Source organism: Bolinopsis microptera, chromosome 8, assembly GCF_026151205.1.
Source record: "Bolinopsis microptera isolate Bmic1 chromosome 8, MBARI_Bmic_1.0, whole genome shotgun sequence".
Lineage (NCBI taxonomy): Eukaryota > Metazoa > Ctenophora > Tentaculata > Lobata > Bolinopsidae > Bolinopsis > Bolinopsis microptera.
The window spans coordinates 7,876,453-7,893,302 of record NC_087079.1 but is presented as its reverse complement, the minus strand read 5'-3'; the positions used below and the strand labels follow the sequence as shown (position 1 = coordinate 7,893,302).

At 35.2% G+C, this 16,850-nt stretch overlaps 2 protein-coding genes across 2 annotated transcripts; both read left to right on the top strand.

The window, feature by feature from the left end:
* The first annotated feature begins 4,736 nt into the window (after positions 1–4,736).
* On the top strand, positions 4,737–11,300 carry LOC134819456 (uncharacterized). The gene is made up of 14 exons (XM_063829413.1): positions 4,737–4,911; positions 5,121–5,313; positions 5,475–5,619; positions 5,897–6,027; positions 6,174–6,355; positions 6,748–6,912; positions 7,132–7,354; positions 7,598–7,779; positions 8,438–8,555; positions 9,017–9,110; positions 9,462–9,630; positions 10,034–10,423; positions 10,778–10,914; positions 11,117–11,300. Exons 1-14 carry the CDS (start codon positions 4,822–4,824, stop codon positions 11,292–11,294), a joined length of 2,397 nt encoding a protein of 798 aa, XP_063685483.1. The 5' UTR covers positions 4,737–4,821; the 3' UTR covers positions 11,295–11,300.
* A 4,025-nt stretch (positions 11,301–15,325) lies between these two features.
* Positions 15,326–16,557, top strand: LOC134820125 (uncharacterized). Its single transcript, XM_063830347.1, has 2 exons — positions 15,326–16,317; positions 16,554–16,557. The coding sequence occupies exons 1-2, from the start codon at positions 15,326–15,328 to the stop codon at positions 16,555–16,557; spliced, it is 996 nt and encodes a 331-aa protein (XP_063686417.1).
* The last annotated feature ends 293 nt before the right edge of the window (positions 16,558–16,850 follow it).

Below are 16,850 nucleotides of genomic sequence, written 5' to 3'. Positions count from 1 at the left end.
ATTTTAAACTGTTCGATCCGTTGTGAGTTTGTTTCAAACATTTGAGTTCGCAGTGCAGTGCACTTTATCAGATCATAATTTCAGTCGACTAATATTTGCTTCTCTTAATTCAGTTTATTGTTTAACATTTGACCAATTACTCTGTCTTATTGTGGAAAAATATTTATTCTCTACTTCCTCAACTCTAGTCTCTATAAATGACTAAATCTCGTGACAATAATTACAGTTTTAGTACTGTCAGAATAATAAATTATATAGATATAATAGGTCAAATCTAATAATGAGATAACAATATCTCACATTACTTTAACAGCTTTATTTTAGCAGGGTAAGTTTACTTTCAATACCTCACATTACTCTAGTTTCACAGCTCCATTATACATTACTCTAGTTGGACGGCTCCATTCTAGCGGGGTAAGTTTACTTTCAATATGACTCGAAGAAGTTCGTTTAACATCAAATTAGTTTGTTTAACATTAATTGATCAATTATTATGTCTTTATATTGTGTTCCATTTTAAACTGTTCGATCCGTTGTGAGTTTGTTTCAAACATTTGAGTTCGCAGTGCAGTGCACTTTATCAGATCATAATTTCAGTCGACTAATATTTGCTTCTCTTAATTCAGTTTATTGTTTAACATTTGACCAATTACTCTGTCTTATTGTGGAAAAATATTTATTCTCTACTTCCTCAACTCTAGTCTCTATAAATGACTAAATCTCGTGACAATAATTACAGTTTTAGTACTGTCAGAATAATAAATTATATAGATATAATAGGTCAAATCTAATAATGAGATAACAATATCTCACATTACTTTAACAGCTTTATTTTAGCAGGGTAAGTTTACTTTCAATACCTCACATTACTCTAGTTTCACAGCTCCATTATACATTACTCTAGTTGGACAGCTCCATTCTAGCGGGGTAAGTTTACTTTCAATATGACTCGAATAAGTTCGTTTAACATCAAATTAGTTTGTTTAACATTAATTGATCAATTATTCTGTCTTTATATTGTGTTCCATTTTAAACTGTTCGATCCGTTGTGAGTTTGTTTCAAACATTTGAGTTCGCAGTGCAGTGCACTTTATCAGATCATAATTTCAGTCGACTAATATTTGCTTCTCTTAATTCAGTTTATTGTTTAACATTTGACCAATTACTCTGTCTTATTGTGGAAAAATATTTATTCTCTACTTCCTCAACTCTAGTCTCTATAAATGACTAAATCTCGTGACAATAATTACAGTTTTAGTACTGTCAGAATAATAAATTATATAGATATAATAGGTCAAATCTAATAATGAGATAACAATATCTCACATTACTTTAACAGCTTTATTTTAGCAGGGTAAGTTTACTTTCAATACCTCACATTACTCTAGTTTCACAGCTCCATTATACATTACTCTAGTTGGACAGCTCCATTCTAGCGGGGCAAGTTTACTTTCAATATGACTCGAAGAAGTTCGTTTAACATCAAATTAGTTTGTTTAACATTAATTGATCAATTATTCTGTCTTTATATTGTGTTCCATTTTAAACTGTTCGATCCGCTGTGAGTTTGTTTCAAACATTTGAGTTCGCAGTGCAGTGCACTTTATCAGATCATAATTTCAGTCGACTAATATTTGCTTCTCTTAATTCAGTTTATTGTTTAACATTTGACCAATTACTCTGTCTTATTGTGGAAAAATATTTATTCTCTACTTCCTCAACTCTAGTCTCTATAAATGACTAAATCTCGTGACAATAATTACAGTTTTAGTACTGTCAGAATAATAAATTATATAGATATAATAGGTCAAATCTAATAATGAGATAACAATATCTCACATTACTTTAACAGCTTTATTTTAGCAGGGTAAGTTTACTTTCAATACCTCACATTACTCTAGTTTCACAGCTCCATTATACATAACTCTAGTTGGATAGCTCCATTGTAGCGGGGCAAGTTTACTTTCAATATGACTCGAAGAAGTTCGTTTAACATCAAATTAGTTTGTTTAACATTAATTGATCAATTATTCTGTCTTTATATTGTGTTCCATTTTAAACTGTTCGATCCGCTGTGAGTTTGTTTCAAACATTTGAGTTCGCAGTGCAGTGCACTTTATCAGATCATAATTTCAGTCGACTAATATTTGCTTCTCTTAATTCAGTTTATTGTTTAACATTTGACCAATTACTCTGTCTTATTGTGGAAAAATATTTATTCTCTACTTCCTCAACTCTAGTCTCTATAAATGACTAAATCTCGTGACAATAATTACAGTTTTAGTACTGTCAGAATAATAAATTATATAGATATAATAGGTCAAATCTAATAATGAGATAACAATATCTCACATTACTTTAACAGCTTTATTTTAGCAGGGTAAGTTTACTTTCAATACCTCACATTACTCTAGTTTCACAGCTCCATTATACATTACTCTAGTTGGACAGCTCCATTCTAGCGGGGTAAGTTTACTTTCAATATGACTCGAATAAGTTCGTTTAACATCAAATTAGTTTGTTTAACATTAATTGATCAATTATTCTGTCTTTATATTGTGTTCCATTTTAAACTGTTCGATCCGTTGTGAGTTTGTTTCAAACATTTGAGTTCGCAGTGCAGTGCACTTTATCAGATCATAATTTCAGTCGACTAATATTTGCTTCTCTTAATTCAGTTTATTGTTTAACATTTGACCAATTACTCTGTCTTATTGTGTGTGGAAAAATATTTATTCTCTACTTCCTCAACTCTAGTCTCTATAAATGACTAAATCTCGTGACAATAATTACAGTTTTAGTACTGTCAGAATAATAAATTATATAGATATAATAGGTCAAATCTAATAATGAGATAACAATATCTCACATTACTTTAACAGCTTTATTTTAGCAGGGTAAGTTTACTTTCAATACCTCACATTACTCTAGTTCCACAGCTCCATTATACATTACTCTAGTTGGACAGCTCCATTCTAGCGGGGCAAGTTTACTTTCAATATGACTCGAAGAAGTTCGTTTAACATCAAATTAGTTTGTTTAACATTAATTGATCAATTATTCTGTCTTTATATTGTGTTCCATTTTAAACTGTTCGATCCGTTGTGAGTTTGTTTCAAACATTTGAGTTCGCAGTGCAGTGCACTTTATCAGATCATAATTTCAGTCGACTAATATTTGCTTCTCTTAATTCAGTTTATTGTTTAACATTTGACCAATTACTCTGTCTTATTGTGGAAAAATATTTATTCTCTACTTCCTCAACTCTAGTCTCTATAAATGACTAAATCTCGTGACAATAATTACAGTTTTAGTACTGTCAGAATAATAAATTATATAGATATAATAGGTCAAATCTAATAATGAGATAACAATATCTCACATTACTTTAACAGCTTTATTTTAGCAGGGTAAGTTTACTTTCAATACCTCACATTACTCTAGTTTCACAGCTCCATTATACATTACTCTAGTTGGACAGCTCCATTCTAGCGGGGTAAGTTTACTTTCAATATGACTCGAATAAGTTCGTTTAACATCAAATTAGTTTGTTTAACATTAATTGATCAATTATTCTGTCTTTATATTGTGTTCCATTTTAAACTGTTCGATCCGTTGTGAGTTTGTTTCAAACATTTGAGTTCGCAGTGCAGTGCACTTTATCAGATCATAATTTCAGTCGACTAATATTTGCTTCTCTTAATTCAGTTTATTGTTTAACATTTGACCAATTACTCTGTCTTATTGTGGAAAAATATTTATTCTCTACTTCCTCTAAAAATGTAGGAGGAGATAGATTTTTAGACTCGATTTCCAGGGAGGACGATTGAAAATTACTCCTTTTCTCTGTCTTATTGTGTTCCATTTTAAACTGTTCGATCTGTTGTTTTATACATTTGAGTTTACAGTTCCAGTGCACTTTATCAGATTAATAATTGTCACGAGATGTTTGATCTAGTTGTTAGAGTTGAGCTATTTGTAATCCTTATTATGACAGTATATTAAAGCTATAATAATTGTCACGAGATGTTTGATCTATGTTTGTTATTTATAGTATTCTAGTGAAGCTACTTCTACTATACCTACTACTACAAGAATTTATTATCACCCACTTTGACTGCCATAAATAATAAATATGGCCCTACTTAGCTGTAGGTACTCACGGTTCATTTCCTTTCTAAATTTGCCTGGCATTGATACCGAATAAACTGTAACTTTTAAATGCCTAATATCTTTCTTTTTATTTTGTCTATATATCAGATAGCGCCCATTTATTTTACCCTTTTGCTTACCAACAGCTGATCGAAATGTGCAATGAATGATCCCAGGATTCACGTTATCTGGGACATTATATTATGTTCTTGTTTTGGCAAATATCAGTAACTATTATGAACCTCTACAGTTGACACCTTGAGAGGCGGGTTTAATTGGCCACGATAAGCCCTTTTGTCATAAAATGCACAAGTTATAGTCTGTATTCCTTACCCTAGGCTTTGATGACTGGAAACTTGTCACCCCATGGCAACATAAATACATATAGACTCGGTTAGATCGTTAATTTAATTTATTTGCTATGATATGTATGCATATTAGTTAAGATTGTTACGACCCCGCAACCGATTAAATTTTCTTATTGTACTGGTTGGATGTTTGTCGCCTTACACTGCCATCAACAGAACAGTTTCCACACTCGATTCCACCATAACTCCAATTCATTGGGTACCATCGATAGTTTACCTTCATTACAAAGTGTATTATCTTCTTACCCAATTATACAGTACAAAAATCAAGTAAGTTAAATATTATTTCAGGGAGAATTTCATGCTCGCTCGAGGTTTCAAGTCAGCTGGTAATTGTCAGTTTTACGGACGTTTTTCGAAATTCGAGGAATTCGAAGTGTTCATCGAGAATGTAATTATTTAAATCTGTCTTCAAATTCAATGCATAATACTACTAGTTAATGTTAATACCGAGGCAGTGCAATTTTAGAGTTAAATTCATTGCAACTATGCTATGACCTAGTTATTATTTTTCTGATTAAAGGGTTCGTGTTGTGAATATTCTATAGAAACCTTTTTAACCGATAACCCTTCTAACTAAAAAAACCGCCTTATCTTCAGATTGTTAGTGATATACGACATTTCACAAATGCAGACTTCTATAAGAGGGACTGCGAACAGACTCCTGGTAATAAGCCAAAACTGTCCCACATAATTGGTAAAGAACAGATTCATGTAATAGAGCCCCACGTCAAGGTGAAGACCAGATTAATGAATTGTGGACACGACGGTCATACCAAGCGGTTTGATGAAGGTTCCTGATTTGTAACGGTTAACTTTCCTTTGCTTTCTGATATTTTGTAAATGTGCACTTTTCTTCCGCTTTATGTGATCATCTTCCTGATGCAGATGATATATGAATTTAAATTATTAGTACCTAGTATTTTTAATATAAATATAATTTTAATATTTCAGCGAAAAGAAAAAGACTGTGCCTAGGAACTAAGAAAAGTGATTGCAAGAGTTTCATTCGAGGTACACTGCTGTCCAACGCTATAACACCTGACAGAAAGGTGGCCTACGTGCAATGTGACCTGAAACACACTAGCCACACCCCAATGTAAGAAGAAGAAAAAAAAATCACATTTCCTTTCAATTTCTCGCATTTTGAAGTTATATCCCAGAACTACCGAGTATAGTAAAATAAAACCTTAATCAAATTTGTTAACTCTTACGATACTTTTGTTTAACAAGTGATTCAAAAACTTGCAGTATCATTCATTATCACTGATTATATAGACGTTATCGAAAATAATGTGCAGTTATATAACATTGCATACATTATTAATTACATGATTTCTATGTATGCATAATTTGTTAAGTCATTTATTTCTCAGAGGAACGACCCAGCAGATGAGTAAGACGGTTAAAGACCTGGTAACGTATTACCACAAGGAAACGAGGGGAAATCTAAACATCCCCACTATCAGATCTAGACTTGAGTCTGACTTAGCTTTGTTGTTGAAAGGTTTGTCTTTTGATCAGTCATGATTCATCAATGTTTACCGTTAGGATTATAAAATCCTAACGGTAAATTATTAAAGAATTTTGAAATTACGTCCCTTTGAATTTTAGAGTTATTTTTGAAGACAAAAAAGTTGTTCATTCAATCAGGTGACTACGACAATCAAAATCGAAGCCTGAATCCCACTAAAGCAGATCTGAGGAATCTATTGTTTTCGCTCAACAAAATTCAAGGAGCGACAAAGTTTGACCAGAAAAATTTGAGCGAACTATGCGAAGAGCTACGAGATGATGGTCACTTTGTGTTTTACCAGCCCTTTCATAACGCAGATGTTAGCTTTTTTTTCCGTTAATTTCTGATATTACTCTGATTTATCAGTTACTTTTATTCTTAATTACAGGATATTCTGTTTGATATGAAAGATTAAAACTTTGATAGGTCAATATGATTGGTTGAAATCTGTCCGACAGCGACATCTGTCCGACTCAGAAAATAGGTTATTCGGACAATAGTTTATGTCGGATCCTACCGTACGATTTTCTTGAAACTTTCCATTAAGTATGGTGGTTATAAAACGGATAATCTGTGTAAGTTTGAGCAAGTTTTTTAGTGCCAAATTTGAGATATCACATTAAACACAAGAAAATAGTGCTGTCGGACACATGTCGTGTTACCGGTCAATATTTATTATTAGAGTATTGATTCTATTCTAAACGTTTGCAGGATTCCGGAGCCGAACAAAAGTTTAATATGGTGTACCTGGGGAAAGAGTTTCAACCAATTTTAGAATCCTTCGGGTCTCGTGTATTGTTGGATGCTACATACAAAGTATGTAGATACACATTTAACCTCTTTAATGTGATGATCAAAACCCCCCAAAGATACCTGGTACAATAAACTATTTTTATTGATTTAAAATTTTAACCAATATTATATATTAAGATGAATATATATAAATAATAAATTATTGTTGCTTGGTTTCCCAAAGAGAGTGCTCAACTGCAGTTAATCGAAATGAAACATCAAACAACGTCGCTAGATACGTGTTTATATATATATATATGTATAATGTATATTCTGCAGAAACATAATGTCAAAATCTTTTAGACTGTCGGGTTTTTTATTACCCAAGACGAGAATCACGAGACAATCGAATTGTGTCTCAAGAAGCTTGTTTCCTGGGCCCCAAGATGGAGGCCTCTCGTATTTCTGATGGATCAGGACTCTGCTGAGATGTTGGCTGTGGGAAATGTCTTCCCCTTGGTTAAAATATTCCTCTGTGATTTTCACATCAAAATGGCCTGGCAAAAGAAGTTCAAATCGCTGGGAGGTATAATTTTATCTGCAATAAGCTTTAGAGTTCATACTTCATACAATTACACAGTTTGTTGATTCCCATATAATTTAGACTTTTAGATAATTAGATCATCGTCCTTACCGAGTTTCATAAGAATTATTACTATTCATCAGAAACAATCAATGACACATTACATGATACATTCAGTACAGTACTTCACAGCGATAGTCCGCCTCCAAATCGGACGTAATATATAATATTGATCAAACATTTCAGTCGAAAAAGGAGATATTCTGTACGTAAAGATGTGCAGACTCATATATGCGAAAACGCCGAACCCGACTGAAGAGGTAAACCAGGACCATTATTTTAACCAAGAACTGAAGAAGGTCTTGGACTTCTTGGAAGATGATGATGAGATGACGTCATACGTACAGCGTTATGCAAACTTAAAAGAGGTATGAATAAAAGTAAACAATTGGGTTTTCTTTGCTAAGGGGTCGTTCACAGACGAGGGGGGAGGGGGGGGGGGTTTCCAAATGCTTACGGTTGATCTTTTTCACCCTCTAGAATAATAACAATTTGACAATAATTTAGAAATTGATCGAATATCCGGCTATAATAGTAAGTAGTTTAGAAGGTGCTTGATTTCGGCTCATCATGATAGCATGATCAGGGTAGCATGAAACGTATTGTAGAGAAAAGTGTTTTCTAGGCAAAAAGTCAAGGGGGGGGGGGGGGGGGGGGGAGGGGGGGTCAGGTCATGATTACGTAAAATTGCTGTCAGGAGGGGGGGGGGGTTGGGTCTTCATTACGGTTGATTACGGAAGGGGGAGGGGGGTAAAAATTGCTAAAATATTGATAACGTAATATGTGAACGACCCCTTATTGGTACACTTGGCATATTCTAAGAAATGTAAATAGTACATCGAGTCAAGATGATCATATCAAAAAATAAAAATGATATACTATCAGAAGTGGGTTATTATAATGACAAAATATGCACCTAATCCTTCGAAATTAAACAGTATTCAGTTTATCGCTGTAATGTGTAAAATAAACTTGTATATTATAAGAAACATTAACTATTTAATCATAATCTATAAATATTTTTAGAAATGGGCAGACTGTTACCGGGCACTAGCACCAGCAGGGAATATCAAAACAACGAATGGTGTGGAAGGGTTCCATTCCAACCTTAAAAAGCATTATTCGATTCGAGCAAATATCTTGGGTTAGTCCGTAATAGATTTAATGATAATTTTGTGTACCATTTGCTAGCTGCAAACATCTTTATCAGCAAAATCTCACCATACTACAAGTACAATCAACATTTCATTCGATTTCACGAGACTAAAATCATAATTTCACCGGAGTACAATCAGAATTTCACCAGACTACAATCAACATTTCACCAGACTACAATCATAATTTCACCAGACTAAAATCAGTATTTCACCAGACTACAATCATAATTTCACCAGACTAAAATCAACATTTTACCAGACTAAAATCAATATTTCACCAGACTACAATCAACATTTCACCAGACTACAATCAAAATTAGCATTTATTCTGTATTCCGTAAATCTTAAATAAAAATTATAAGTTTAGTCAAAATTTTGACAAAAATTGTTGTGAACCAATTTAGAAATTTATTGAGACCCAATAACCAATCTTATATTTCTAATCTAGTTACCAAGTTGGTCTACATTTTGGTCCACGAGGTTTTCCAAGATGGCCTGAATGACTACAAGGAAAATGTCAAACTCTCATCAAAAGATCACAAGTACTGTTAATATTTTTTTGTGATGTTAAAATATGGTGTTATATTACATCGAACTTTTTTTGGTATAGATTGGAGGGAAAGGTTGCATGGTCACTTTGACTAACGTTAAAACATGTGGTAAACAACACCATTGATCTATTAAATATAAACCTAGTTATTCTTCTACTCGACAGCAATTGATCGAGATCGGTTTATTTTTTAAATCCGAGACAATTAGGGGTTGATCTAGTAACAACATCCGTAGTTATTATTATGATATGTACAGAATTTTAGTACCAGTTAATACTTAGTACTTGCCACATCTTATGGAACCTAATTAAGTTTTAGTTAACCTGTTTAATAATTCGCAAGGAAGTGTACGAAATTTACGGAACTCTCTAAATGCTCTAAGAGTGTTTACGTTCATCTAGCAGAGAGAATGGAACTATCAAAAGATCTTCTGTTCAACAGAAAACCTGGTTCCGAGGAGCACGAGGGAAAGTTCTGGTGTCGTTCCTCAAAGATCAGTTTTCAGTACGAGGTCTATATAAATGTTGTTGAAATATATCATACGACATATTATTTATTTTCCTATTGATGTATAGTCAAGACGTGAGTGTTAGGGCTCTCATTGACGAGTTTATGTTTAATCCTGTTTATTATTAGGCGCACGTTATATCTCCGCCAAAAGCACATCCAATTTGATACGTATGAAATATGTCTATAACATCCTTTATTGTGCACTAAGTTGGCGTTATTATTATATAGAAAATCAACATGACGAAAATCTAAGAATATTCCTTATCAAATCAATGCTATCTCTTTTTGGGCCGCTTCTACTCTTCTACTCTTCTATAGTGTGAAACTGCTAATTCATAAAATACTAACATTTACCTTTACATAATTATGATATAATTTACATTTGTTTACTTTTAACCTTTCAGATCACCGTGAACGGAGACAGAGTTTGGTGCACTTGTCCTGACTTTGTGCAACACCGGTTACCCTGCAAGCACATTCTTGCAGTTGTAGATAATAAGCTGTCCAAGTTGCCTGCTGTTTACCATCAAGCTGCTGAGTTCAATGCCAGTGTACAGATGACGGGACTGTACTGTCCATCTGTGGTGGAAATCACGCAACAGATGGTGGAGGCGGAAGAGAGGAAAGAGGTCACAATAGGTCAGGAGGACAGATCAGGGCTACATGATGTATCAGCCAATGATGTAGATATTGTAGCCAATGATGTAGATATTGTAGATATTGTAGAAGATTCCCAGCCTGGACCGTCAACAAACATGAACATCGAGGAATCGATAATGCCGCAAAGACTTGAGGTAAATATTAAGGGTTCAGATTGGGTTCGACGAGTTCTTGTTCGAGGCTTCACCTATTGATGTTTTGATCAAACACAATAAGCCTCATTTTAAGCCATTAAATGGAAGTGGCTCATTGTACTGCAATAATTATCATTATGACATAAATTATCCAAAACGGATGTCATGACTTGGCACTTGTCATGACCTCATTGTACTGCAATAATTATCATTATGACATAAATTAGCCAAAACGGATGTCATGACTTGGCACTTGTGTGTGCTTCTTCATTTTATTGCCGAAGATTAGAGTTGTAATGTCTATTGTGAAACAATTTATGTTTTTTAAAAACATATATATTATGTTTATCACAGAAAAACAAAGCACTCAAGTTGGCGAGATGTAGGAAGCAGACGCTCCAGGTCATCAAGAGCATAACATCAGGCGTTTATGAACTCCCTCTTGAAGAATTAGAAGAGTGCAAATCACGAATGACTGAATTCGCTGAATGGTAAGTCATGGCAATTTTTGATTCGTTTATTTTTGAATCATGTAAAATAATACATTTATCATAATATGATATGTTTATTGTACTATTAAAGATATTGTGTTTATCATACTCCTTATACTGATTATTACATACAATAAGATTGTATTGAATTAGACTTGAGCTACATCTATTCAGTAATTTATATGAAAGTATTATATCTCAGGATGTTAACGAGAGCTCTAAAAAGGACAGCAGACGGAGTTATTTTGCCTATATCATTGGAGTTTTCCGACCCGACAAATATAACAACAAAAAATAAGGGTCGACCTCCAAAAAAGCAGCGAAAGAAGCTAAAAAGCATCAGAGCAGAATTTCAAGACTCTCTAGTTGATGATGTTTAATTCAGATTTTTTGTTCGTCACTTTAAGTTGTATTATTTAAATATATTTTGTGTTATTTCATTTCCAATCAATTCCTTGACAATTTTTAATTGTTTTCTATTACTATTAATACTACAGCAAGCAGAATACTGGTATAGTACTAATTTCAATGTACAGGCTGTTTAATGTAACTTCAGGAAGGCGCGACTGTGAAAATAGTTGAGAAAACTACGCGCATTAATGCTAAAATGTGATGCTTTTGGCGGAGATATAAACTGCGCCTTGTGTGTAATTGTATCGCGCGAGCAATCTTCTCCTGCATTTATTGAGCTACCACTCTGAAACTTTCAGGATATGTTAGTATGTTCTAACGATCATTTAAGAGGGGGTCGGTAGGCAGGGGAAATTGATGCCTAACAGAGTTCAGTTCACCGAAGTACTAATATTAAGGAAATTAGCAAAGTAAAATTGATTTGAAACAAAAATTTTAGCAAAAAGTCAGGTATTCCTGCTCACGTCAGCAAGGCTCATATCAGACCCCCCTCCCCCGTTAGAAACCGTCAGCATTTCCAAACCCCCTCCCCCTCGGCTGCTGACGTCACATGTGAACGCTCCTTTATAATATAGTTATGTCACGTGATCGAAACAGTTATTCGTTGATAACTCAAACTATCGGATTCATTTTACATGCACTTTTTATTTCCAGTATTTTTTCCCGATCCATGACTCAAAGTGCCGAAGGCACAAAAGAGTCAAGGACAAGGGTTAGCGATCGAGGTTTTTTTTTGTATATGGTAGCTTTGCGACCGTGCGTGCGTGCGTGCCCTCGCCCCCAGTCTAGTTATCGCCCACGTGTCTGCCTGCGCAAAGTTATTTTGCGCGATCATCTGAAATAAACAATTGTTGGCGCGCGGTGCTGAAATGTTCAAGTACATTGTTAATTTTACCATGTACGCATCCCGATAGGGACTAATTGATAGCATTGTATTATTATTTTGAGTTAGTATTACTATTTTGCACAGATCCGTGTCAGGTTGCATAAACAATCAACATATACATAGTTACATAGAAATATACACGATTTTCAAATTCAATATAGAATTATATCAACTGGGCGGCGCTCGGCCTGTCACTCCGCCATATCTGCATGCTTATAAACAGCAAAGACTGGGGTCCCCAGGTGGTACTGGTATGGAATATGATAGAATACTTCATCCCGGATCGGGAAATTGAGCGGCCATCCACAAAAGAAAAGCGGCCGCATTTCTTGTTAGTCCTGATATGTTCTGAGCTGAGAAACAACAAAGGCCTGATCATTCAATGACAAAAAAAATGAACATTTCAAATCTAAATCTAAATATCATATCCAAATGATAAACCTCCAGTCCCATGAGGAAAAAGGGCACACATTTATCGTATTTAATAAAACTTACAATAATGTTGGCATCTTAGACTTAGAGGCACTAATGATCTGGGCTAAATAAGTTATAGGATCGTTTTTTCGTCTCGACCACAGCTGTTCAACTTGGCGAGATGTCGGGCTTTCAAAAATATTGATAAAGTTACCCGTTAGAATTCTCCAAGATGGGAACTTTGAGATCGTGAACATGTAACTACATGTTCCAAAATAACTCGCGATGGTTTAGTCATTAGTCATCTTACCAACGCAAGGTCAAGGTTGGACAAGTGATTCCAAGCGGGACCCTAATATAATAGTGGACCTTTCCTCAATGGAAGTCAAAATTGAAATGGTCAGTTTGCAATAGTCAGGGCTGAACAAGTCAGACCTGAACCGAAGATCAGTCAAATAGTCATCATATCATCGTCATTTATATCGGGAATATTTGAAGTACAATCTACAATCTACATGTACCGTATTATTAGCATGCGATAAATTTTATATTATTATCGGGATGGACCTTATAATCTGGGTTTTGGGCATGTTGAGGTGATTTGGCATAATTGGACAAAAATGGATCAAATATTAAAAAGAGCATATTGGCTGCACAACAGGCACTGCTACTACTAATACTATAACTCGAAAATAAGTTTCGCAACAAATTTAGGATACGTTTTCCAAACATTCTTCTGGCGGTTACCCAATGCTTCTGTACCTATCGAGTACCAGTAGAAGTACAACTGATTTCGGTGTTTTGACAGCAGTAGAAACAAAATACAGAAAAGGAAGTGAAACATATTGCCGCTATAGAATAATAACCATTTCCCAAAATGATGTAGCCTATTTATTAATGTATTCTGGGTAAAATTATCTTTATCCCGGTTGTTGCGACAAGTAAAAATGCTCTTATTAGGGAAAGGAGATTACTCGACGTTTCAATGTAACTACATCGTATTCATGATCTAAAAACAAGTGTTAAAAATTCAAAACGTAAAAAACATATATCTGAGGCAAAATTTGTGTACGTTAATTTATTTTTAATCAATCAACTTTATCCAAAAATTCGATACAAAAAAGTCATAACAAAATTCATAACAAAACTAATTTATACGACGACAAACTTTTATAGTAAATACTGTACATTCCTAAAACTACTACTAAATATACTACACATGATACAGAAGCATGGAGTGCTACAACGGTGAACAGGTGCATGATGTGAAGTGTGTAGGTATGTATCTAGTGTGGAGTGAAAATGGCGGGAATCGTACTGACCAATGAGAAGTGTGAAACGTGGGAGCCTAATATGGTTTGATTGATGTTGTAAGGGTAGTGTGTTGAATAGGAGGCGGAAGTGTGCGTGTGTGAGATGTGGTCCCTGTACTCAGAAAGTAAACAAAACCTATAAATATCACTAAAAATCACTACATATGTGTAGACAATCCCCTGTCTGTAAAGTATACAATATGTTACACCCTGTTTATTATGTACTTGTTACTAAAAAACGTTTGATTGTTTCTAACTCATCTCTCTTGTTAATGTTAGGTTTGAACTTCAAAATAAGCATTGCTTCTGCAATCTTTCTTCTAGCTGTGTTGCTTTCTGTTTTTAAAATCTCAAATTCTAAATTGGGTTCTGACCCCCTATGTAAACTGTTATAATGAATAGCAAAAGCTTGACTAGTGTTAGAAGGAGTTAAAGGAAATTTAGCATATCTTAGGTGCTCTCCGAGCCTATCATGTGCCCTCCTGCACGTCTCACCAATATAAATATTATTACAGATTTTACAGGTAATCTTATACACAACGTTCTTCACCTCACAATCTTTATTTTCAGTTATTAATAAAGGACAAATTTTACAAGAGTTAATAATACAGGTTCTCTTATCATACGGTCTGTTATTACACACAATATTTCTTAGTTTTCTAGCTGGGGAAAATATAACTTTAATAGGTAAATTGTTCTGTTTAATATGATTCCTAATTCTGTTACTGATACTGTCTGAGATAAAATCTAACTTAAGCACTGTTCTGTTATCCTCCCTATTTCTATTACTAATACTACTACGACGTCTGTTGGAATAATTTCTGGGTGTTTGATACCCGTTTCTAGTCATAAGACGGTCTAAAATGCTGTATGAATGTTCTCTCTCCTGAGGTCCTGACGAGATCTTGTCCGCTTCTTTATACAGGTTGATCACGGTGTTCGTCTTCACAGATTCTGGGTGACATGAATTCTTGTGAAGTGTGATGTCTTTCTGCTGTGGCTTACGGTACAAGCGGCTCGTCACAGTTCCATCAGGTTCCACTCTAAGCTCTGTGTTAAGGAATGGGATGAACTCTTGGTCGTTCTCCGGAAACTCTACCTCCCACTTGAGTTTCTTGTCAGGGTCCTGGTCTGCGATACTCTGAACAAGTGCTAGAGCTTCTTCTCTTGTTACAGCTGTGCTGGTGGCGTCGTCAATGTACCGCTTGTAGAAGTCAGATAAGTAGACCGACAAGTAATGTAAGTCAGCGTTCATAGAACGCTGACGGAGAAACACCTAGAGGAAACTGCAGTTTACCTGCAGATACTCCCAACTAGGAAGGTACGAGGTCAGACAGTGACAGTTACGGAACCCACCTCCATCCAGAATTCACAACTCATAAAAAGAATGACCACTCAACTGGTAGATAGCTCCAATCAATTGTGGAAGAAAGTATGGACACAGCGAGGGCTCGATGATGATTATTTCAGACAAATCAGAGTTCCGGATCATGTTTCTCTTCCAATCTTATATGTACTTATCAAGACTCACAAGAATTCTCCAGCATGTTTCAGAAACACCATCCCTCTGGAACAGGTGAAAGTACGACCCATTATCAGCTGTGTTGACTCACCCACAGAGAGATTGAGCTGGCTGGTGACAACCATCCTCAAACCATTACTGAAGGAAATACCCAGTCACCTTGGTAATCTCTTTGAACATCTGGAAACTCTTCGTGCAATTCCGAAAGAACAGCTAGCTGGCAGGAGAATCTTCTCGGCGGACATTTCAGCACTTTATACCAACATAAATGTCCAAGGTTGTATTGATGACGTTATAGAACTGGCCACTGAGCACCGGGAAAAACTTGATCTCATGGGTCTGAACCTGACTGATGTTCACGAGATCCTATTGCACATCCTGACTAGTTCATACTTTGTGTATAATGGGACTCTGTGGATACAGCAGGATGGCCTTTTCATGGGAATGAGACCGGGACCATTTTGCGCAGTGATCAGAGTGTACAAGTTTGAGAGAAGCTCGGTTTACACTGACTTACATTACTTGTCGGTCTACTTATCTGACTTCTACAAGCGGTACATTGACGACGCCACCAGCACAGCTGTAACAAGAGAAGAAGCTCTAGCACTTGTTCAGAGTATCGCAGACCAGGACCCTGACAAGAAACTCAAGTGGGAGGTAGAGTTTCCGGAGAACGACCAAGAGTTCATCCCATTCCTTAACACAGAGCTTAGAGTGGAACCTGATGGAACTGTGACGAGCCGCTTGTACCGTAAGCCACAGCAGAAAGACATCACACTTCACAAGAATTCATGTCGCCCAGAATCTGTGAAGACGAACACCGTGATCAACCTGTATAAAGAAGCGGACAAGATCTCGTCAGGACCTCAGGAGAGAGAACATTCATACAGCATTTTAGACCGTCTTATGACTAGAAACGGGTATCAAACACCCAGAAATTATTCCAACAGACGTCGTAGTAGTATTAGTAATAGAAATAGGGAGGATAACAGAACAGTGCTTAAGTTAGATTTTATCTCAGACAGTATCAGTAACAGAATTAGGAATCATATTAAACAGAACAATTTACCTATTAAAGTTATATTTTCCCCAGCTAGAAAACTAAGAAATATTGTGTGTAATAACAGACCGTATGATAAGAGAACCTGTATTATTAACTCTTGTAAAATTTGTCCTTTATTAATAACTGAAAATAAAGATTGTGAGGTGAAGAACGTTGTGTATAAGATTACCTGTAAAATCTGTAATAATATTTATATTGGTGAGACGTGCAGGAGGGCACATGATAGGCTCGGAGAGCACCTAAGATATGCTAAATTTCCTTTAACTCCTTCTAACACTAGTCAAGCTTTTGCTATTCATTATAACAGTTTACATAGGGGGTCAGAAC

Bases quoted from the DNA above. Each gene is read 5' to 3' on its own strand.
- LOC134819456 (XM_063829413.1), top strand. From the start codon at position 4,822: ATGCTCGCTCGAGGTTTCAAGTCAGCTGGTAATTGTCAGTTTTACGGA. The intron at 7,355-7,597 runs GTATAATTTTAT...CAAACATTTCAG, and splicing joins GAAGTTCAAATCGCTGGGAG to TCGAAAAAGGAGATATTCTG. The intron at 10,915-11,116 runs GTAAGTCATGGC...ATTATATCTCAG, and splicing joins ATGACTGAATTCGCTGAATG to GATGTTAACGAGAGCTCTAA.
- LOC134820125 (XM_063830347.1), top strand. From the start codon at position 15,326: ATGACCACTCAACTGGTAGATAGCTCCAATCAATTGTGGAAGAAAGTA.